This window comes from Poecilia formosa, unplaced genomic scaffold, assembly GCF_000485575.1.
Source record: "Poecilia formosa unplaced genomic scaffold, Poecilia_formosa-5.1.2 Scaffold163, whole genome shotgun sequence".
Classification (NCBI taxonomy): Eukaryota; Metazoa; Chordata; class Actinopteri; order Cyprinodontiformes; family Poeciliidae; genus Poecilia; species Poecilia formosa.
This window is the reverse complement of record NW_006800102.1, coordinates 437,637-460,472: the sequence shown is the minus strand read 5'-3', so window position 1 is coordinate 460,472 and position 22,836 is coordinate 437,637. Positions and strand designations below refer to the sequence as shown.

The 22,836-nt window shown below is 41.7% G+C and overlaps 1 protein-coding gene across 2 annotated transcripts in view; it reads right to left on the bottom strand.

The window, feature by feature from the left end:
• Positions 1 to 22,836, bottom strand: part of dnah2 (dynein, axonemal, heavy chain 2) — a 73,699-nt gene that overhangs the window by 20,660 nt on the left and 30,203 nt on the right. The window contains exons 14-50 of one of the 2 annotated variants that reach the window (XM_016677754.1): positions 21,639 to 21,795; positions 21,029 to 21,111; positions 20,324 to 20,504; positions 20,030 to 20,168; positions 18,857 to 19,074; positions 18,553 to 18,645; positions 18,340 to 18,465; positions 18,099 to 18,209; positions 17,829 to 18,023; positions 16,717 to 16,823; positions 16,273 to 16,462; positions 15,994 to 16,174; positions 15,774 to 15,901; positions 14,190 to 14,342; positions 13,930 to 14,055; positions 13,139 to 13,357; positions 12,155 to 12,272; positions 11,251 to 11,387; positions 10,828 to 10,965; positions 10,550 to 10,708; positions 10,322 to 10,474; positions 9,764 to 9,855; positions 9,478 to 9,673; positions 8,065 to 8,289; positions 7,840 to 7,944; positions 7,021 to 7,209; positions 6,837 to 6,922; positions 5,176 to 5,306; positions 4,910 to 5,059; positions 4,634 to 4,801; positions 4,211 to 4,371; positions 3,920 to 4,059; positions 1,995 to 2,127; positions 1,767 to 1,906; positions 1,114 to 1,324; positions 912 to 1,028; positions 686 to 827 (exon numbers count right to left, since the gene is read on the bottom strand). In XM_016677754.1, the coding sequence (XP_016533240.1) occupies positions 686 to 827; positions 912 to 1,028; positions 1,114 to 1,324; positions 1,767 to 1,906; positions 1,995 to 2,127; positions 3,920 to 4,059; positions 4,211 to 4,371; positions 4,634 to 4,801; positions 4,910 to 5,059; positions 5,176 to 5,306; positions 6,837 to 6,922; positions 7,021 to 7,209; positions 7,840 to 7,944; positions 8,065 to 8,289; positions 9,478 to 9,673; positions 9,764 to 9,855; positions 10,322 to 10,474; positions 10,550 to 10,708; positions 10,828 to 10,965; positions 11,251 to 11,387; positions 12,155 to 12,272; positions 13,139 to 13,357; positions 13,930 to 14,055; positions 14,190 to 14,342; positions 15,774 to 15,901; positions 15,994 to 16,174; positions 16,273 to 16,462; positions 16,717 to 16,823; positions 17,829 to 18,023; positions 18,099 to 18,209; positions 18,340 to 18,465; positions 18,553 to 18,645; positions 18,857 to 19,074; positions 20,030 to 20,168; positions 20,324 to 20,504; positions 21,029 to 21,111; positions 21,639 to 21,795 (5,498 nt within the window). The remainder of the gene's footprint in view (positions 1 to 685; positions 828 to 911; positions 1,029 to 1,113; positions 1,325 to 1,766; positions 1,907 to 1,994; positions 2,128 to 3,919; positions 4,060 to 4,210; positions 4,372 to 4,633; positions 4,802 to 4,909; positions 5,060 to 5,175; positions 5,307 to 6,836; positions 6,923 to 7,020; positions 7,210 to 7,839; positions 7,945 to 8,064; positions 8,290 to 9,477; positions 9,674 to 9,763; positions 9,856 to 10,321; positions 10,475 to 10,549; positions 10,709 to 10,827; positions 10,966 to 11,250; positions 11,388 to 12,154; positions 12,273 to 13,138; positions 13,358 to 13,929; positions 14,056 to 14,189; positions 14,343 to 15,773; positions 15,902 to 15,993; positions 16,175 to 16,272; positions 16,463 to 16,716; positions 16,824 to 17,828; positions 18,024 to 18,098; positions 18,210 to 18,339; positions 18,466 to 18,552; positions 18,646 to 18,856; positions 19,075 to 20,029; positions 20,169 to 20,323; positions 20,505 to 21,028; positions 21,112 to 21,638; positions 21,796 to 22,836) is intronic. The other variant, XM_016677755.1, reaches the window with a different exon arrangement.

Sequence of the window (22,836 nt, the reverse complement as noted above, 5' to 3'; positions counted from 1 at the left end):
TCTGTGCTCAGCTCGAGGAGAGAGCGGTTGCCATGGTAACAGGTGTGCTTAAACGACAAAGAGAGAGAGAGTAAAAAGGGGCGAGTGGTTTAGAGTTGATCACCTGTTCAGTTATTTTGCCTTTGTTTACCTTTGCTGTGACTCATCTCAGCCGCTGTAGTTTCTGAACGTTCAATAAACGACAAACTTGGACTAATTATCTCGTTTGTCTGCGGGTATACCACGTCATTCACCACAATCATCAAACACGGTAAATATGTTTCATTAAGTGCCATTAAACAAATGGCTTCTACTGCAATAATTATGCGAAATTAAATTGTCTAATTTAAAAATAATAGTTTTATTGCTCTCTGGCATCTCACTTTGAGCTCAGAGACATTTTTCCTCTATCAATTTATTTTTTTAGCTTAATATTTAGTGGAAATATTGATGTTGATGATACTTTATCCAAAATAATAACCTTTTTCAACCTTTTCCATGCCGTGATGTTCAGAATTTGGGTCTCATGGCATCTCATGGTGTCGACATTGCAGCCAGTGGGCTGAGGGAAATACAGCTCATATATATATGTATTTACTTTTGTGATAGTACCCCCAAGAATTTAAAACTACTTTCACCCCTGCATATACTACTTTGGTAATGCAGGACTCATTTTCCAAACATGTCAGCTGTTGTTTTCTCTCACCAAGCTGTCTCTTGGCTTCGGCCCAGGTCGGCTCTTTGCCAAGAAGGGTCATGACAGCTTGCATGACGGTCTCCACCAGCACTGGAGGACGGCCGTAAGACTTGATCTCCGTCATGTCCTTCTTGTTTAGAGATTCCAGGGCCTGAGAGTAAGGGATGAAAAACGAGCAGCAGTGAAAGAAGAAACAAAGTCAAAGCTGTAAATGTGATGGAAGACAAACGGCTACCTTCAGGGCCTCTTCGAGAGCAGGCATGGCTTTGTCCAGCTCCCTTTGTGCAGTGTGAGCCATGGCTTTACACTGTAGCTCCTCTGCTCGAATCCTCTCGCTTTTCTCGCTCACCATCTGAACAAAACAGAGCCGATGACTTCATCCATTTTGTTTTGTTTCTTTTTTTAAGTACTCACTGACACGTCTTCATCACACGTACCTTCTGCTGTTCATCAGCCTCCCCCTTTTGCTTCAAAATGACAGCCAGGTACTGGTCACACTGCCTCTGGAACTCCACCAGCTCCTCCTTGGCCTCCTCCAGCTCCACAGTCATGGCCTCTACTTTCTCCCGGGTGTCGTTGATTTTGAAAAGGCCGTTTCGCAGTTTGCTCACCTGCTCCCCCAACTCACTGCGCTTCTCCCCCAACAGTCTGGAGAGAAACAAACAGGAAAAAAAATACTTGCAATCTCTTCCCATGAGTCCTTCACTCATGAGGGATTACATTGCAGATTAATAAAAAACTAGAATGTACAGTTGTGGATTAAAAAAAAAACAATAAAGCAACCAAGAACATTGCACATCGTAGATGTTCGTTTGTTGACATTTGTCTCTGCTTTCTTGTGGTCCCACCAGAGGATTTCAGTCAGTTTGGGGTCTGGACTTTTTTACTTAACCAGCAGCATCTGGCGGCTGATACGTTTTCTTTCTAGATAATCTCGTGGATGCAGATGGGTGCAATTAGTGTTTATCATAACTGTATGCATAATGTACAGACTCAAAAGGCATATTTATGATCCGTACGAGAATCAGCTAGCTGAGTCTTTTGGTGTTTCGCGTGGACATACAAGTGAGGGTGCGGAGTAGATGCGTACTTTTTATATCCAGACACCAGCTCCAAGTAGTTGGTGGGTGTGACATAATTATATCTCTTCAGCTCCACCTTCATGCTCTGGGAGACGTTTTCCACAGACTGGTGAGTGGTCACAAATATACTGGCGACCTTCCTGTGGATCTACAACATTCAACAGCACATATGAAGACGGCCCCAAAAGCAGATATGTGTGTGCAAGAGTGTGCGTTTGTATCCGTCTGTCGCTTACGCCCTCCGCAGAGCCCAGATCCAGTCCATCCAGGTACCTCTCAGCCACCTCCAGCAGGGCGTCTTTGGGCCACTCGGAAAACCAGTCGATGGTGGTGCAGTTTACTATCGCTGGGAACTGCAGGATGCGGTTTCTGTCGAGAGACAGTTGTAGATGTTTATGTAGCGACAGGGCGTCTGGCAGTCTTGGATGAAGAGCAGAGATTCACCGGACAGAAACAGACAATTGGGCGCGTACTGGTCGCCGGCCAGTCAGAAACTCAAACAAAAATCGGATCTGAAAATGACCGGGAAGCCAATAACGACACTCCTGACTTCCACTGAAGGGAGAAAACGCAAGGCGAGATATGTTCAGTATGAATTTGAAAGTCAGCGGAAATAGAAATGACGTCAGTGGCTGTTTAAAAGGAAACTTTACATTTCTATGACACGTTGAGAGGCGTGTTTGTAAGTCATGCAGGCGGTGACCGAACTGAAGACTTCAGCAGAACATGAAGGCTGAATGCAACGACAACGTCAGCTTTCCACACATAAATTTGTCCACATTGCGTAAATAAAGGGTTATATGTTTTTCTAGTTAATTCCATTTGAGTTTTCTCAATTTTTTCATAAAAAAGATCCCTTGACAAAATTACTGAAATCAGTTGTTTTAATATCAATTAAAATCTCGGTCGCAATCTCAGTCACAAAGTTGCTGTAATTAACAAAGATTTGCAACAGGAGACGGAAACTAACTTGTCAAATTAACCAGTTGTCATCACCTTTTTCAGAAATCCATAAATACTAGGAGTAGAATCACAACGAAACAAAACAGGTTTACTTTATTCTATTTAGCTGGTTGTATTCTATTTTGTTAAGATTTTAAACTATCATTGACATCTTTTTAAGAAAACAAATGCATTTTTAAAATAGCTTCCTATTCTCTGATCGCATTTTTTTTTAAAATAAAGCCAATATAAAAGCCAGTTGTTGAATTGGTGTTTTAGTTTTAAATAGCATGAAACCGCATTTTTCACTCACTCAAAGTTGTCAGATCACATCTCTGCCTGTCATTTACCGAGAGAAAATGCATTATACCCCATTTTTTTCCATCCACAAAACTGCATTTAGTTACAGGGGTTAATAACATAGGCAAGCTGTTACTAGAACGCCACACAAGCTTCAGACAAACCAACGTTGGCCCTTCCCACGGTGAGGGGAAGCAAAGTGTGCTGTGTGGTACAACAGGTCACACAGAGAGTGGTGATTAGCCGTGGCAATGTGAAAGTGCCAGAGCTGCCAGTCCAATTAGCAGCAGCATGTGTGGTCACCGTCCTGTGGGCCACAAACGCCACGGGGGGAAGAAGTGTTTTTTTCTATGAACAGTGGCGTTTGCCGTAACAACAAGCCTCCTCACTGCAAAAATCACTCCTGTGAGTTTATTTGCTCCCGTCGACTCAAAGCTGCTCTGTGTTCTCTCTGTGTTTCCGACCACCGTATCAAAACATGGAAAAATAATCATCGCTGAAATGCTTTGTCTTTGACTGAGTTCCAAGTACTCTTGTGATTGCTTGGGAAACATTTTAAATCATTATTTTGTCTCTTAGTTAGTTCTTAATCCTGACTTTAATGCAGACGGGCACCGAGGCGTGATCTGCTTCAATGACGGATGTGAAATGTGCAGAAGGAGAAATAACTTTCTGGAGGAACGGATCAGAATTTCTAAGTGGCTGACAGGTCGCTACGTGCTGAGCCTCTTCTGTAGCTTCCTGCACATTTTTATTGTGAAATTAAAAAACAAAAACAAAAACAGAGGGACAGACCATTTCCATCATACTTGTGAATGGAGGCTACTTGGACGAAACTTTGACTTCTTCTTGTTTTCAGCCTTCATTACCTCAAAGCAGACATGCTGTGAACGTATTCCCAGCCGTTCACCAGACTCACCTGAAGGGTTCTCCCACTGGGCTCATGCAGAGAACGATATGCAGGTTGTTCCTGACTCGTTCAATCAGGTAGTTGAACAGTGAGTCAGGAGTCTCCACCACGTTGTCTTTCCTGGCAGACTCTGACAGGGCGTTACACACCTACGACAAAACAAAGCAAACACTAGAGCTGATTAATATGAGGCATACAGTCAGCTGACTCAACTTACGCCGAGATGTGTTGTGTTGAAATCGTTAGTGAAAGTGGCAGATGCTAGAGGGAGGAGAGGGAAGTCGAGAAGACAACACAGACCTCTACAAACTCATCCGGCTTGTAGAGGTTGGGAACCTCTCCAGAGCTCAGGACGTTGTTGATGTCCTCCAGGAAGGATTCGTCGACAATCTGCGTGTCATTGAAGAGAAACACTGTGGGCTTGTTGTCCACCCCAGCTAAACGGTAGAGCTTCTTGATGTCTGAAATTTAACACAGACACAGAGGACGCCTTGACTATTCAAATATTTTTCAGTCCCTCAAATATCTGTGTGTGTATTTAGCGACGGTTTTTGACATACGGCCGGTTTCCCAGGGCGGCATAAGGGAGGGGGCAACTTAAACACGCTATGCTATGATAAGCAGCTAATGAGGAGTTGGGCTTCCTGTGTGTTGAGGTGGAAGGAGGGTGCTCGTTGATTAAATAACCACCACTGGAAGGTAAAGTTGTTGGCTTGGTCTTACCTTCTCTGAACTCTTGCTTGCGGTATTGTTTGGTCACTTCCACCTGGAACACCTCGTATTCACAGATGAAGGCGGCCAGCTTAGAGAGGCTCTGTCTGCCGGAGCCCCCGATGCCAATGAGGAGCATGTTGCCTCTCAGCTGGCTGATCACACGCACGACACGGGTTACTGTGGAGGAAAGAGGCTGTGGATCCATCAAGGCTTCCAACTAGTTCACATGTTGGCAACCAGGATTGTGGAAAGCTCAGACGCTGCGAGTCGTGTTTGCAGACATACTGTGTTCGATGGCGTCTCTGAACAGCACCAGGTCCATGTGAACAACTCCGGGTGCATGGTTGTAATCAGTAAGCTGGGTTTCCATGAACTTCTTCAGATTCTTCATATCCACAATGTCTTCATATCCGCCAGCGCTACCCATAAAATCACCTGATCAGCACAAAAAAACAAACCACTGTAAACATCCTTCATAATCCTACCTTCGCTATAATTTGAATTGAACGTGTAATAAAGTTATTTTGGGGTGGTATTTGTGATGAAGTTACCAAATACGGGTGAATGTTTGGTCGGACAGATGCCGTGGAAAGTGAGATTGAAGAGGGAGGCCAGTTTTTCCTCCAGGAGAGTTATGAATGTATTTGCGTCAGTTTGGTTTACGAGTCGATCCGAGAACACCCTGAAAGCAAACACTGAATGAAATTCTTTTGTACACACACGTTAAGAATATTGCATTAGTGGACGGCGAACATTGAATTTAATACCATTACTTTTTTTTTTCTTCTCCTGAGCACAAATTGCGGTCACATTAAATAACGTTCTATATGTAAATGAACATCTGCTGCAATCCCTGAGAACAAAGTTTAGCCACTTCAAGCAGAAAAAGAGTTGCCAATATTTCCCCAGAAGGACAGAACCTGGGCATGCTGGTACACAAGCATCTACTTCCACTTAATCTTCGCTCTTCCCCTTCTGACATTTTATGTGCATCCCATGTGATGACATTTAATTATGTAAGTTGCCTTTCTACTGGAAATTTGAGAAATGGAGTCATGGTTGCTTCTTGAAAACAAAGCAAAATAAAAAACAACCAAAAAACAAAAAAATGGACTGAGCACTCCTGCTTTCCCAAAAAAAAAAAGCAGGGCAAGATTTTGGAAAATGTGTGGAGACAAGGATGATCTTCTCCATACTCAGGACCATATTTACTCTTCGGAGTGAATCAAACAGTGTGGACAAACTGGAGTAAAAAGTTGGGAAAACGTGTCACACGTGCAATTCTTTCAGAACAGGTTTGCAACAAGATTTGGAATAATTAGAGTCTTATTTTGATAAATGTATGAAGGGAATCTCAGACGACTGGGAACAAAAACAAAACAAAACATGCCACTGTGATGTGATGAGAGAAACATTCAGGACAGGATTGATAAAAGGAATGGTAAAACCCTGTGGTAGAGAATAACCATTATGCAACCTTTTAAACCCAGAAAGCTAAAGTTTCCTGCACATTAGTATAAAAAAGGTGTCAATTTTTGAAGAAAATAGTGTTACAATAAATCAAAAAAGGTTAATAAAAGTTTTGTTGGCAAAAACGGGTGTGGTGTGTGTGTGTGTGTGTGTGTGTGTGTGTGTGTGTGTGTGGAATTTTCACAACATGAAAACATGTAAAAGCTGTTTTAATCAATTCCACCAGGATTTTGTGATTGCTTTTGTTATTAATCACTGATTGTGTGGTGTTACTTTGAAAATATTTGCTAGAAATTTAGCATTTTTCCCCTCATTCAACCACTTCCAAAATTTAAAGATAGAATAACAAAAAATATGAGTTTTTATTCTGATGTATAAAATCAAAAATCGAGCCATCTTAAATGGCTCCTCGCCATGTCAATCACGGACTGTAACTTGACATCAAGTAAAGTTGAGGCAGCAAAGTGGTAAAAGTAAGAAATACTGCCACCTGCAGGTGAGAAACAGCAGTCACTTAAACCTGATGTTTTTGCGGAAAATCTGCATTAATTGCGTCAATGAACAATTATGCATCAGCGCAAATAAATATGGGGATCTGTAGATTTTGCATGAATTTAGACAACTGCAGAATTGTGAAAAACTGGAGGGATTAATAGATAAATGAACTAACTTATATGGAGATGCTTTTTTTTTAATTTGTACGAGTTTAACTTACGACAGCCTTGAGAGATGTTCAGTTTACCTGAAGCACTCGTGGATCCACAGTCTGATGATGTCACTCTGAGTATCTTGGTACTCCGGGTGAGCTCTAAGCAAACCCTGAAAAACCTAGAGATAAAAACAGATATTTTTGAAGGACAATCCTGAAAACCCTGTGTGTGTGTGTGTGTGTGTGAATCGGTTTCCGGCCCGTTCTGTGCGTGTACCTTTGAGATATCTCTGAGGTTGAAGAGGTAGTGTATCTTGGCTGGAGTGGGTAGAAAGGACGCTGTGACAGAGTTGTACAGTTCTAAAGTGGCCTGAGTTATAGAGTCTCCAATAGGCTTCACCTCCTCCCTAAAGACCTGTAGCTTCTGGTTGAGCATGGTGCTGAAGATGCTCTTGATCTGGGACTCCTGCATGCAGAGATGTCAAAAATAAAAATCGCTAAAGGAGCAAAAGAAAAAGAAAAAAACCTGGAAAGAACCATCTGCAGCACTTAGCGGAAGTGCTAGGCTAATGTTAGCATGTTTCCTTACTGTTTTGACGCGACTTGTTGATTATTCTGCTTGTAACATAAATTGGTGCAATTCCAGTTAAATGTGAACAGACCAGACTGGTGTAAAAAGTTTTGTTATGATTTATAAACTTTGTCATAAATGTCAAAAATATTTATTGACTAGTATTTATTTAACACAAAGCAACGGCCAAAACCTCTCTTACTTGGTGAAAATCAATGAAGGAGTTGAAAAACACTTGGATTAATGATAAAAACTCAGATACCTTAAGTCAAACACACACACAAATTTACAAATGATATGATATCCCCAATTTGTTGAATTTAAACATTGAAATTGTAGGGTGTTATTAATAGACTGCCTGCATCTTCTAATATGTCAGAATCTGATACTATCATATTTCCTTTATCGTGATCAAACAAAATTGTAATGAAATAATATATAACATATAATTGTTGGTATTATGAAAGCAGAAAAAAAACACACAACTCAACTCTTTATTTGTATATGGAGACAAGCAGAACTTACACTTGGAAAGGTCATATTGATGAGGTTGAAATTACTTTGAAATCGAGCAGAGATCTGAGTCCTCCCTCCACCAGGAGGTCCCATGGACGCCAGCAAGAACATGTCCTGACACAGATAAACTGAGAATTAGACATCCGTCACAAACATGAATGAAATGACACCCTACACCCCGACGTACTGGACCGCAGACCTCCGCTCCACCTTCCTCGACAGATCACTTCTCACCTTGACATACTTTAGCGTCTGCTTCTGGCGGTCGTACCAGAAGCCGTAGTCGATCCAAAAGCGCAGCAGCTCCAGCGGCGGCTGGGAGCCAAACGTGTCGTGGGCCGGCATGTTGAGGTCGTCCAGAAAACACAGCATCTGCTTCCCGCCTATCGGGTAAAACATGCCCTTGGTTCTCTTCTCTGTTCGGCTCTCTATGATGGCCTGGATGTTGTTGGAGGATATCTTGGTACAAAATAAACAAAACAGTTCAAGCTGTTGTTAAGTCAGTCTTCTTCAGAAGTGAATACCTCAAATCAAGGAATCCCACATGACACTGATTTTTTACAGAGCAGTAGCTGCTAACTGGCTGCTTTTTTGACAATCTGTTGGATGTTTGCAAAGGTCAGTAGGATAAAAAAAACAACTATATATCAGATTTGTTTATTTGTTAAATTAAAATAGTTCATGCTTAGTTTGTGATTAAGTAGGTTAAAAATCCAAATAGCCTCCCGAGACAACATTTTTAGTGATTTTAGTTTTTCACATTTTCTTGGCAGTACATTTGAGCTGACAGTTTTGACCCGCGTGACGCAAAGCTTGGACACCCCTGTCTTAGATCAACGAATATTTGTGAGTCAGAACGACCTAGTCAAAGTCCAAACCTAAATACAACCGTGGCAGAAGATTTGCAGCTGTAATTTCAGAAAAAAACAACAACAAAAAAACTGCTTTTATCCATGACAAAATGTAAAGGTCCAGGTTGTGTAAATGAAAAATAAAATGTAAAATAAAGAAGCAGATGTGCTCTGTTAGAATCTCTTCTGTCCAGGCGAGCTGCCAGTGAAAAAAGCTGGCGGTGACAGTGATGGACGTGACAGGAGGGCTGTAAGAGTGCATGATAATAACTGTAATAGCCGTAAAGGTGTGTGATGGTTATGAGTACCCCTCATCATTGCAGCCCTTCATCAGAGCCGTCTAGTAATAACCGTGCCCACTGGTGGGACCTTGGCACAATGTATGACTTTTACTGAAATTGTGATGTTGCTGAGATGGAGCGTATTAACATCTATGTGGCAGGATGCAGGCGGATGCACTCATGCACACCGAAACATGCAGGAGTATGGGTAATATCTGTCATCAGTCATTTTTAAAGCCTCTCGCTTTGCAGGTGAAGGTGGATCAGCTTTCTGTGTGACGTGGCACACACACACACACACACACGTGCGCGCGCACACACGCACACACACACACACGCGCGCGCGCGCGCACACACACACACACACACACACCCACACACGCAGGTGTTACAAATCACCCCGATAATGTGCAGGTTACGGTAGGAGCGTCGAGCATAAATTAGCATTCGCATTAAATCTAAAAACTTACTCGAAACAATATTTAAAAAAAACAAACAAACAAACAAAGACCGACCTGGGCAGACATGTTGATAGTGAGAGCAGTCCACCTTTTGCTTAGGCCCTGCAGGACGTTCTGGGCCACAGAGGTTTTTCCAGTGCCAACCGGTCCAGTGAGCAACACCGGGTGCTGCTTCAACACCAGAGCCTGAACCAGCAAGTTATAGCGAACTGTGTCCACCGTAGGAACTATAATCTTATAGAATGGAGCGCTGCAGAGAGGACGTATGGAAGCACTTTATTATTATAAAAGTAAAGGAAGAAGAGCGTAGGCAACAAAGAGGGAGCAGCAAGATACTTACTTATTATCATAGCGCCAGCCTTTGGGAAGCTGCTCTTCAAAAGGCACCCAGGATTTATTTTTCGGGTCCACATAGAACTCATAAATTGTGTCCTGAAAGAGTTCATATTGAAAGAGTTATAGGTGTGAGGACATCACAAAATGACCTGTTGTCTCTCAGGCTCCGAGACTGGCTTCCTACAGGCTTTGTTCAAAGACACTTTATGATGTACAGAAAAGTTTAGACCCATGTGTAGAAGAGGATGATATTTGTTCATGCAGGTCCGTTTACTTCCCGGTAACAGAACTACAGCACAAGGAATGACTGAATGCCCCCCCACTGCTCCTCAAAGTACAAATGAAAAAGTTGCTGGAGGGAGCAATGGATGCATTGTATTATTACATACTTTTATATCTCAGAGCAGAAAACGGACAGATCCTGGCTAACAAACTCTTGAAAGGTGTAAGCATCTTTAAACTTAACATATTTAGCAACAGCTAAAACATGACACGTGTTCTTGAACCATAAATGAAGCTTAAATCACAACTTTGTGACCCAAAACTCGACTCCTCACGAGACCTTGACAGGGAAGGTGATGTCTATGGATCGTATGAAGTTGTCCACTTTCTTCCGTCCGTCCTCGTCTACGGACGCGCAGATGGACCAGATGAGGCTGAAGGTGAACCAGAGCTCCACCACCCTCTCCAGGTTCTCCGTACCTGAAGGATTCACCTGGAAAACAAAAGAAACACTTCTGTACAAATGCCAGAGTGTTATTCGCAACCCGACAACAAGACAGAGGCGTACCCCGTTGCTGGGTGTGGCCAGAGAGTCGTAGAGCCGGCAGAGAGACACGACGCCGTTGAGCTCGTTTATGGGGATCAACTCTTTGCAGTTGGCCTTCTTAAACTTCAAAGTGACCTCCAGAAATTTATCGAAGGAAGTTTTCAAATGCTCCATTTCAGCCTGTAAAAACAAAAAAAACAAAAACAAAAAAAAACGATTATCAGGTCAGAAAAGGGCTTGATATTCATATCGGTTTTTAAAGTCCTGTGTTAGACATTAAAGGAAGATTAAAGTGGTACTGGGTCGCGCTTTTCCAGCCAGGACTGAACGAATGGCTTCCATCCAAGATCAACGTAGTCGTTGTAGACCATTCCGCAGCGGGACACGGTGGCCGGAGAGGCCATCGCCAGGTTCTCCACTTCAAACAGAAGAGACACCTTGGACAAAATAAATACCACAAATATTTCTGTGTGCCGTCTCATACGGTGTCCATTTGTCTGAAGAAAAACACGTAATTCAGGAAATGCATGTAAACTTCTGATTTTAAAGACCATAATAATTTAATCAACTGTGACATTTAGAAACAGAAATCCTTTTGGTATTTATAACTGACATAAAACAAGAGAAGACTGGTTTTATTTAACTTGAGACAGCGAAGAAACAAAGTAAACGTCTGCATTTGTCCAATGTGTGGATGAAGGTGAACTCTTTCTTGCTCTCACCTGCTCGGGCATTGAGATTCTCTCTCCGTTTATGAGAGTGAGCACCTTGTTGTCGTCCATGACAGAGTTCATACTCTCAATCCACAGGGTGTCCACGGGCCCATCGAACAGGATCCACTTCTCATCAGGCGTCTCCTCTAAGGTGGACAAACACAGTGTGGCAGACAATGAAGCTACCTGCGGCAAACAACTTGGAGTCTGTTGAACTGCAAGCTAAGATTGGTGGGTTGAGCTAAAGTGATCAGTGTTTTAGGTGCAGCGCAGATGACTTTTTATTCAGCTGTGTCCATCACCGCCCTTTAGCTTAATGTGCTAAGCAAAAAATATAAATGAAAAATATAATTTCATGGTGGAAAATGCAAGAAAATCATTTAGGAAATAACTGCTGTGTGAAAATGTTCATAAGACGTTTTAGTTCTAATAAGACCAAGAAGATTGAGAAGAAAAGCATTCTGCCATCTTATTTTTTTCTGTGAGGGGATTTTTGTTGATCAAAAATTACAAAGACAGTACATGAAGGGTCAGCGAATCACCAACATTAATAAATGATAAATTAATCAACCTTGAGAGCAGCTGCCGAGCAGCACATTTTCCCAGAGAAAGCTTCAAAGCAGCAGTTTGAACTGAATCACAAAGATCTTTTCTGATTATTTGAGCTACATCTGTTGCACCTGTGGCCATGAATCTTTACACATTCGGTCTTCCATCTGATGTCACGACTACAAAATCGCTCTCCCATTCAACAAATGGCCTCTGCCATATTTTACACTGATCCAGTTCAGCTGGAGTTTAGAGGTGAGATCTGGGTGTTGATTCATTATGTATTCTGTGTAAACATGGGTGGGTGTGTGTGTGTGTGTGTGTGTGTGTGTGTGTTGTGGGGGTATTTTTCTGATAGATGTACCTGCACAGGCTGTTCTCATGAGGGAGGACAGCACTCCGTCGGACCACTCGTTAGTAGAAAGGTCGTTTTCTCCGTACAGCTCCCCGAGACTCATCGACTTTGGATTCAGGGGATAGATCTGTGGAGAATTGGAAAACAATAATAAACCTGCACAAGTTAAGATTAATACTGACTATCAGCTTCACACTCTAAAATAAAATAAAAACATCAGAGTCAGTGATATTGGCCAAGGTTGTGTGCACAAACAAGAGACTTGACGTTGGTTTTCAGGCCTAACATTAAGGCGAATGAATAACACTAATTATCCCTTCATCATTTGTAGTAATTTAAGCATTTTGCTGGTGGTCAGCAGCTAAATTAATTTTCTATGGTGAGACCTAATTATTATTTTAGCTGCTCACTCTTACAGAAGCATGCTTTACAGTAAACAAACTAGCTATAAAGCAAATGACAAATTACACTATATATATATCTGCAAATACATTTGCAGGCTGTTGGTCTAAAACCAGACCAGGCTCTGGCAGAGGGTAGCTGCTTTATGTGATTAAACACTTATCAGTTCCTGTGTGTTCACAATATTTTTAAATGTCCTTTAAATTGGTAGAACTATGGTTTGGCATATTAACAACAAAACAAAGAAGCAGTGGTAATAATAATAATAATAATAATAATAATAATAATAATAATAATAATAATAAAAGACATTTTTCTGTGCTAGCTACTTAAAGTTTACCTTGATAAGGATGAGTGGTTTTTATTGTCCAAACTTTTCAAGATTTCATTTTTTCACTTATGCCTATTTTTTTATATATATTTTTGGCGGGGTAGAGGGGGAAATCTGTGAACATTACATGTTTATGTTAGTCTTATAATCTTGCAGGTTTCTACTTGAGACTCTGCTCCTCTCTTCTAAGTCATAAAATGAAATCTGTGTTAAGAAGGTACTAATTTACGACTGAGAATATGCAAATGCTGAAAACGTACGTGAACTATCTCAAAGTCGGGTTCTCCTTTCTGGTTCAGAGCTGTGAGGGACTGCTGCAGGATCTTCCAGGTGACAGTCTTGGCGCTGCCCGTCTTGCCAACCAGCATGGAGGAGTGCCGGGAGTTTTTGGTCTCGTAAAGTTGAATGACTTTAGTCACTGTGAAAGGAGTGACCTGCAGACCAATCCGCCGTACCTCCGTCTCGATAGCTTCCTTCAACTACAGTCAAAGAAAATCATATTTTTCCAATCACTTAATGCACCCCAGGCTCTAACAGGCTGCACTGGCAACACTCTTCGATGGCGACACCGCTACTGAGTGAAGAACACAAAAAGTTAGTTATTTCCTGCAACATTTAGGTCCGGTGAAGAAAGACTAAGATTTTCAGCAGATAACAGAAAGGCTGAACATTTTAAGTTGTTGTTAAATCCATTTCAGCGCTTAAGTGTCTACAAGAGAACATGCTGAAATATGAACGTTAGGCAACTATTTGGGAATCTTAGAGAAAAGGTAAGTTTAAATAGAAAAACACAACACAAAGAGGAAAGGGCATCTTAAAATGTCAACTTCTTATCGCATTAGAAAAACCTGACTTTGTTAAAATAGTGTGACTTGTTATCTTTTTATACGGTAGTCCTTGAAAATGAATTGGCTAAACATTGTATCAGCAGGTCCAGGCCTAACATTAAGAGTTGATGAATAAAACTGATCACACGTGGACCTCAAAATTCTAAAACAAATGCATTCCTAGTATTTCTTTAGACAGATTAGTGTTAATGTGAACTGCATACCATGCCGTATTCTATAACAGGTGTCTCCACAGCAGGGAACAAGTCCTGGATGATGCCATTAAACAGTGGAAGATCTGCAGAGGTCAGTTTAGCAATATTCATGTCCTTCATGGCCATCAGAAGAATCTGAGGACAGACATGCAAAGAGTCATCCACTGTGTTTCTGCTTTATCGCTTTGCTCATACATCTGCATCTTTCAAGCTTGCATGCGTCCATAATTTGCGACAACCTGGGCACAAGGTTTCAGAGAGAGACTTACTTCTTCATCTGCGATGTTGGGGGATTGGCGCCGTTTCTTCCCGGCGTAGCGAAGCAAAGAGGTGAGAGCGCGGAGACCAAAATCATAATGATCCTGTTTGGAGAGCTGCTGCACTGCCAGGTAGTAGAGTGTGAATACCTTCTTAGCCAGGAGCTAATAGACACAAATAATAGACATTAAATAACATGGCAAGTCTGTCCTGTGTGGAAAAGAAGATAATTTATTTTACAGGCAGTTAATCTGCTGTGTTAACTTCATTAATGCTTCTTTTGCATGCAGAAGCTCTGAGGTGTTCACAGTTTAATGTGCCTACATATCATCTAAACTAAAGAAAATGTTTTAAATGAGTCTGCATCATGGACACATTGTACAAGATAATGTCTTCCTTAATAAATGTGCTTCATTAGTCAGTGTAGACTCCATATTACTTTTCAACATTTTCTCACATTACAACCACTAATTTTAGTGCATCTTGTGTGACAGATAAAATAGTTGTAGTGCATAATTGTGAAGTGGGAGGAAAATGAAACATAGTTTTCCAAAACCTTCAGCACAGAAACATCTGAAAACGATAAGTTATCTATAGAATGATAATTCCAAAGGAAATCCTAGACAACTTATCACTGGTTTTCTACATAGGATTCAACTGTGTGTTATTTAGTCTTAGCATAAACCACAGGATCCCAAACTGTGGGGCGCGCCCCCTAGGGAGGGCACCATGACATTGCAGGGGTGGGAGGGTCTGGATGGGGAATAAAAACAAAAACAAAACATGAACACTGTATGCGCTGGGTTTTTACCTTAGAATGGCCAACTCTCTGTTATTCCTATGTCAATTTGATATAGTAGGGGCTTCCGTACTTCCCATATTTGTGTCCTCTGTCACTTTTATCAGCAGTTAAAGCTGTTTACATGTGTTACATGTGTTTACATGTGTTAACATGTTGCAACCTGTTTTTCCGAGCCTCCTTTAAACGCAACATGAGAGCTACGACGCTCGCGCTGGGTTTACACCTGTGAAGGAGACCTGCTGCTGCTGTGCGGAGCTACGCAGGTGTGTTAGAATCACGGCAGCAAAACGCAAAGAACTTTTCACAGTTTTCCCCCCAAACTAACTGACTGAGTTGAGTAAAGCTGTTGGATGCAGGTAATGTTAGCTAAAAGATGACTAGCTAATATCAATACAGCACCTTAAGCTTAACAAGTAGCTTGTAGGCTACTGGTGTTGCTGTCTATGTTCAGCTTCGATTAATTTTGCCCTGAAAAAAGTTGATTCCCCCACCCCTCCACTTGGAAAACAACTTAAGCTAATTCATTTGTGAAATTAAGCTAATTTGTTTTCAAAATGTCAAACTCGGCAATTGTATGGTCATTGGAAACGCAGTTAATGTAGCCACTGTAACCTGACAGAACGAATGTCGCCTTCTGAATCTAGTGGGTTTGTTTGCGCTGACAGGACACAAATAGTGCTATTTACTTTGCTAATGAGACGCTAAAGATCGTACAAAAGATGGGCAAAAACGTAGCTGAAATGGTGTTTAACGCAATTTCCCTACAGTTTTTAGAATCACATAAGTACAGTACCTTACAGTTGTCGAAGCCTTCTCCAAACAGCAGGATTTCAGCGATCAGAGTAGAGTCCGGCACCACCATGGAGATGGGTCTGAACATGGACTTCAGGTTGTCAGGAAGCTCGGTACGACCAGCATACCCTAAAAACGGCAAAGAAGTAAAAAAGTTTTTATTCCTCTGCTAGGTAGAGAAGTCTCAAACAAGTACAATCCCGACTGTTCTGCAGACCTACCGGGATTCATGGTGATGAAGATGCCACAGGTTGGGACCAGACGGATATTATGCCCTTCAAACTGGAACCGAGCCTTCCCAGCTGAGAGGGCAGACAGGATGGAAAGAATCTGCTGGGCGACCACTGACAGCACCTCGATGTTGATGCGGTTGAACTCGTCGAAGCATCCCCACGCACCCGTCTGCTCAGAGCCAACGGAAACAAAGCTTACTTCCCCCGCTACAATCTCAACTTTTTACAAAACTACGACTTACGAGCGGATTTTTAAATTTCCCTGACCTGAGCCAGGCCGGAGAACATGCGACCCATTGATTTGTAATCCAGTCCTTCAGAGCAGTTCACGACAATGACGTACATGCCCAGGGATTTGCCCAAGTCCTTGACGGTCTCCGTCTTCCCTGTGCCGGCTGGGCCTTTCGGAGAGCCGCCCCGGTGGAGATGGAGAGCCGTGGTCAGAGTCATGTAACACCTGGACACGGGCAAACGCTGACATTTACAACGCAAGTCACAGAGAAGTTCCACAGAACACAAAACAGGAGAAGTGCAACCTGCTGGGATGTCAAAATTTAAGCACGAGACTATTTTGTCTGTTTCATGTTGCATCGTTGCATTGTAACAATGAAAGTGATGATGGCTTAAAACAAGAAAAGACACCAATCTAACTGCAAGCCTTCCGAGGCTCATTCTAGCCGATTGTGTTACGGGTGTGACGTTAACGGTGACCTGTCAGTGAGTGGAGTGATGACCAGCCGTCCAGAGTTTCCCAGGTACTCGTAGCCGTATTTGAACTGCGTGTTGGTCTGCCGGATGATGCATTCGTTCGACTCAATCTGAGAGTGAAAACACACACATTTAAATTCACGTTTCCTCACTCTGTCTCAGCACATATGATAACTCTGCCACTCCATGTTTGGTAGAGGTGGAGTGGTTACACGGGCCGCTTGCTTACTTATTCCCAAACTTCATGAGTCTTGTAAGTAAAACCTTACATTTTTCAACCTGCCATGTCATGCACCACATCCTGCCTCTGGTGATGAAGAGCTACCCATTTTTTTATTTTTTTTCCCAGCAAACTGGAACGTTACAGGCCAAACGTATACCTAGTGAAACAATTTTTACAGAAATCGATTGTTCCAACTACAAATATAGAAATCTTGAGATCTGTTTTCTTCATTCAACCAGATGTTGCTTGAGGTAGTTAAGGGGAGGTATTATGTATTTTCAGGCACATAGTGCCATTTTATAGAACAGTCAAGTAACTTTGTTACATTCAGTTGTTATAAAAATGCTGTCCATATCAAACATCAATTTGACACCTGGAAATTGAATAACTGCTGCTGCTGCTAGTCTTAAGGAGCTGTGTGAGGAAGGGTGCTCTTTGAGGTAGATAAAATTACATCTATCTTACCAAACTGTTTATGGTTGACAATTATTGCCACAGAGAGCTTTTAGGTCTCTCCATAGAGTGCCAGTTTGTTACGTCTCCAGGCTAGTGATCATTTCTCCTGACTTCCTCCTCCTCACTGCATGACTCGCATATAAATCATAACTTTATGAACTTAACTGGAGTTGGAGACTTTTCTTTTTTTTAATTTATTACTCGAGTTTGTCGTTTCAAATGTCACCATCATCCTTCGGAGTAGTTTGATTTGTACTGCTTTTATCTCCACATTTCTTGACTTTCTATTTAGGGAAATTATATAATTGACCTAACTGAAGATAATGCTATTTAAACTTCCTTGTGCTAGTCAGAAAATACAACAGCAAAAGCAACAGGCTAAGAAACGTGACTTGAAAACCAGGAGACTCGGAAGAAAAGCTTCTTCTTGTCTCACCTTGTCCTTTTCCCAGTACAGCCGCAACTGGCAGAGCCACTCGAACGCGTTGATGTCGCTGCAGCCGGTCTTGGCCAGCTTATCGATAACGTCCCGAGCGTGAACCTCCACCGTGACGAGCGCCACCACCTTCAGACGCAGGATTTTTGGGAGTTCCTGGCGTATCATGTCTGAGTAGCTTTGCAGCATAGCGACCTGAGGAAGGCGCAAACATTCAGGTGAGACGTGTGCAAAGTATCTGCAAAGCCTAAATTTGGTGTCGCACGACACCTGTTTCTTCTTCAGTGACTTTAGGGAGGATTTGTTCCCTCTCTCCTTGCTGATGACGAGAGCTCTGGTGACCTCGCTCGTCCACTTGATCTGGCTCGCTGTAATTACAATCTGAGACGGGAAGGAAACTTGTTTAAAGCGTTGGATGCTTGACGGGAGATTCTAAAGCCTGCTGTTAATCAGAGGTACGAGAGCTGAAGCTGCAGAAGGACAGGCTGAAAGAGGCTCGACATAAACTCACCTGTCCTGGCCAGTCTTTGACCCATTTCTCCCTTGTTCCCGTTATCTTTTTCATATCAAGAAGGCAGTCGTTCAGGTGTGCCTTCAGAGTACTCTGCATGAGCCTCTCAATATCGCAGAGCCAAATCTAAGGTTGGACAATGAATATCACCAGGAGTGCCACTACAAGAAACCCAAACAGCAGATTCTAATGACTGAACCCGGCTGCGTTCACCTCCACTGGTTTGTCCAGCTGCTGGGGCTTGTTGAACAAAATGAACTCGCCGTCAGCTGAAAACATCCCATCAGCTCTTGTAACTTTACCTGTCTGTGAAACATACGAAGGGAAACAAGAGCAGTTTCTGCATTAAAAAGAGAGAGAATCATTTTGATATGAATTTATCGTGGGTAGACTGTGGTTTTGAAATATTATAGAAATCAATAAGCACCCTCCAAAATCCTGCTGCCAGAACAAACGCCCAAGAATGTGAAGAAAAAGTCTGTTCTATGCCATCACATTTATGAAATAAGCTGTGCACCTTGTCGAGCCGGAGGCTCTTGATGTTGTCGAAACATTTCTTCATGTGAGGCTGCATGGCTTCGGGGTTCTGAGACTGGCCCAGGATCTCCAGCACGTCGTCGTTTGACAGAAAATAAAACCTTGGGAAGATCTGCCTCTTGGTCTCCAGATACATGTCCAGGGCCCTCAGGATTTCTTCCAGCTTGAAGCTCATGTCATTCAGAGTCTGTAGCAAGCCTAAAAGAAAGAGCGGACAAGGAAATGTCACAACTGATGATTTGATTAAATGACAGAATCTTCAGATTAAATGCTGATACTTTAAGTTAGGATTTATCAAATACTATTTTATAATAGAAAGCCAACATAAGAAATATTCCATAATTTGATTAGATATTGTCCGTTTCCTCAGGATTGGACAGACACACATTTGCAGCTGTATGACTTGGGTCAAATGTTCCAGGTTTCCTTTCTCAAGCTTCTCATAACATTTTGCTGGGACTGTGTTTCTGTGACACACAGCGATTTATATAATGGCTGGTGGCCCTCCTGTTCTTTACACTTGTTTCAAAATGTTTTCAACAGATACATGAATATTTAGGCATCTGGAAATTTTTACCAAACATGTGGAGGTAAACAAATCTGTCTGAAGTCATGCAAGGAAGCACCGTGTTTCAGGGGTTGCTTTAAATCAAACCCATAACCGAACCTCCGTTTAACTCAAAGGTATTAATAATTTTAATTTTGTAATTTAGGAGTGAGAAAGGGAAGACATGCAGCAAATGGTCCAAGACAGGCCATTTGGCCATAATGATGGGAATAAAAATTCTCTAAAAAAATGTTATTCTCATTGTCCAGCCATTTATTGCTGTAGAAATAATTTTCATAATCCCAAAGGATTTAAAACAGACAAGGTATAGCCAGTTTTAATGCCAGACAATGAGAAAAAAGGGTTTTCGTAGTGTATGCAAACATCTGGTTTTAACTGTATGTCAGTGGCTTTTGTCTGCTTGTGATCTCAGGTTCATTTTTCACGAATTTAAAGAAATGTAAACAACCAACCTGAATCCAAAACAACTCCATTAAAAAAACTATTTTTATTGCCACACTAATAATATTGGGGTGACCCAGCCAGGTTGCAATGCATTGTATAAAGTATATTCTAAAGACAGAAACATGAACTCTGCGGTCGTACCGGGATGATGCGTTCCCTGCAGGGCGTTGGGATTCTCGTGGAGACGCTCCATTATGGTCTTCCAGTTGCGACTGACGCCCGCGAACTCGGTGCACTCGTTAGGAAGCTGCTCCCTGATGTCCTTTCCTTGGAAAATGTTCTGAGTGGGGGGAAAAAAAAGAAGAAAACAATTGGTTGGAACCGAGAAAGAGAACAGCGCTTGTTTCGGATTAAAGACTTGTGTGTGAAATGTAGCTTTCTGGTGCTGGTATGTAAAACCCATAAACAATGAATGAGGCAAGGTAAGTTGTGTACTTCCAAGTAAATCCAGTTTCGCTGCACGGAGAGGATCATGTCGATGACGTCCATCACGTGGGTGAGCTGGCGTTCCCATTGGTCCACCTCTCGCTCGAAGGCTTTAACAAAGCGGGATGCCTTCATCGTGGACAAAATGACCTGGTTATCGTCCAGCGTCTGGAAGACGTCTTCACTCCCTCTGAGGAGGACGAGAGAACACGAATGGTGACGATTAAGTTGACGCATCAATCCTGGAAGGCCAACCGGTGTGAAAGGCCATCGTATGCTCACGTTACAATGAATACTTTTGATTCCTGTGGGTGTTTGAAAACAAAAGGGCTTGCTCTGCAATTTATTGTTTCCCTGCTGTCAGTGTGGAATCGGTTTAGGTTTTTTTTTGTACTTGAGGTTAAGGTTAAAACAAACCTGTTAAAAGCTGATTCATTGTTATTCTGTATAAAACAGCGTCACCGCATTGCATCTCAAAGCTTTGTAAATCGGCTGACGGCGCTGTCGTTTTAAAACTAGGTTGGAAAGGATCAAAATGATGGCTGCGCATCGATGAGTGCGTTTGATGAAGAGATTCTTTTTTTAGACAGAAAATTTTTAATCTGCCACCTGCAGGCTCTACGCAGCGGCATCAACTATTGAGCCACGTTAAATGTGGCAATATTTGTAACTTTTTGAAACTGTTCCTCTGCTTGACATTGAAAGCCGCCTCACCTCAGCCGGTAGTGGCCCTCCTCTTTGTACGGCGCGATTTCCAGGTATACGTCATCCCATGTCTTCTTGACATTGATCAGACCCTGAAAGAACAAACACAAACAGACCAGAAATAAAGTTGCAATAGAATAATTTTCTAATATTTATGCCTGGAGAATGTCTTAGAAATACTACTAGACCGTAATGGTGAATTAACATATAACATTTTTTTTTAGGGTTTTGTAGTTTAAAAGCATCGAACGACTGCCCCTTTCAGGCTCTTCCTCACTCAGAGCTCCTTGAATCGAATCCCAGTTTCTGAATGAACAATTACTGGCTGATTTCACAAATGAGGTGCTAATTGCATGGCAACTGTATATGCTAATTGCTCCACACTTCAATGTGCACAAACTTGGCTGTAACGCTGCTCTGATGTAACCTCGGAGGGGTTAAGAGTGAGGCAGGGAGACGGGGGGGAGGGGGCCGCTGGCAGGACTAAGACGGCAAAGTTTGAGCTGCCAGAGTTGAAGCCGGAGTGGAGGAGAGTCGCTCTGCTGCATTTTCAGAATCTTCCCTAACATTATCCCAGAGCAAAGTAAGATGAAGAATCAACAAGACGTCAGATCCGGACCTGTTCTATGGAGAGCTCCTTGCTGGCAGCTCCAGAGATCTCCGAAATGACCGAAGCGTAATGATCCAGGTTCAGAGAGATGATCTTCTCCAGGGTGAAGTCAGGGTTGGTGTGGTCAAATGTGCGCTCTAGATCCTCACAGATCTGGTTCCAGTGTCTGAAACAACAAACAAAACAAGGTTCAAATTCTACCTAAAGGGCCAAAAATATATACATCTGTTTACTTACATGTGTTTACTTTATATTTACAATTTAGTGCTTTACGAGAGAGAAAAAAAGAATTCTGACTTTTTTCTCAGAATTCAGGCTTTTCCGAAAAGTGAAAATAAAGTCGTAACCTTAACAGAATAACGATGTGATATTACCAGAAAGAAGACGCAAAATTACAAAAAAACCTTCAATCGAGTTACAAATATCTGATGGGACCAGACTGACAAATCCGTTTGGTTCTTACTTCAAACACACACAGTCGTTTGCACAATCATTTCAAAGTCCTGATACTGATAGTAATTTGATGCTGATGTATTAAAGTATTTATTTGTGAAACTGAGTATACCTTCACAAGTTGCTCGACATTTATTTTATTTTTAAATTAGTTTTGTTTAGGAGTTCCCATTGAATTACTTCTTCATTCTCCTAATATTATGACTTCATTCTCGTTTTATTTCAACTTTAACATCATAGGACTTTATTCCCGTAATAAAAAAAGTAAGTCTTAGTAATACTCGTAATACTCGAATTCTGACATTTTTAAATTAAATGTCAGAATGTTCATTCTGACATTTAATCGCCTGAACTGACTTTAAAAAAGGAAGAATTCTGACTTTAAGTTCAGAATTTTGATTTTTTTTTCTCAATTTCAACCAAATTAAGTCAAAAGTCAGAATTTTGACTTAATTTTTCAGAATTCGGATTCAAGTCAAAATTCCAAATTTTGTCCCTCATCGTCTTCTGTACTGTTTTTATGCTGCTACTGTTAGTTACATTATTCTCTCTCAGTATCCTCAGTACCTTTAAAACAACCATGTTTTAAAGGTTCAGACTTAGGACTTCTTATGTCAGGAAGAATATGTTTACATAGCAATATAAGGATATAATTGTATGACAATTGGTTGATTTTAGTTGGTTGATAAAGATAACAGGGTTCACGTTCAAGACCCAGCAAACTGGATCAGTTACATCCTAAGGACTCCTACAA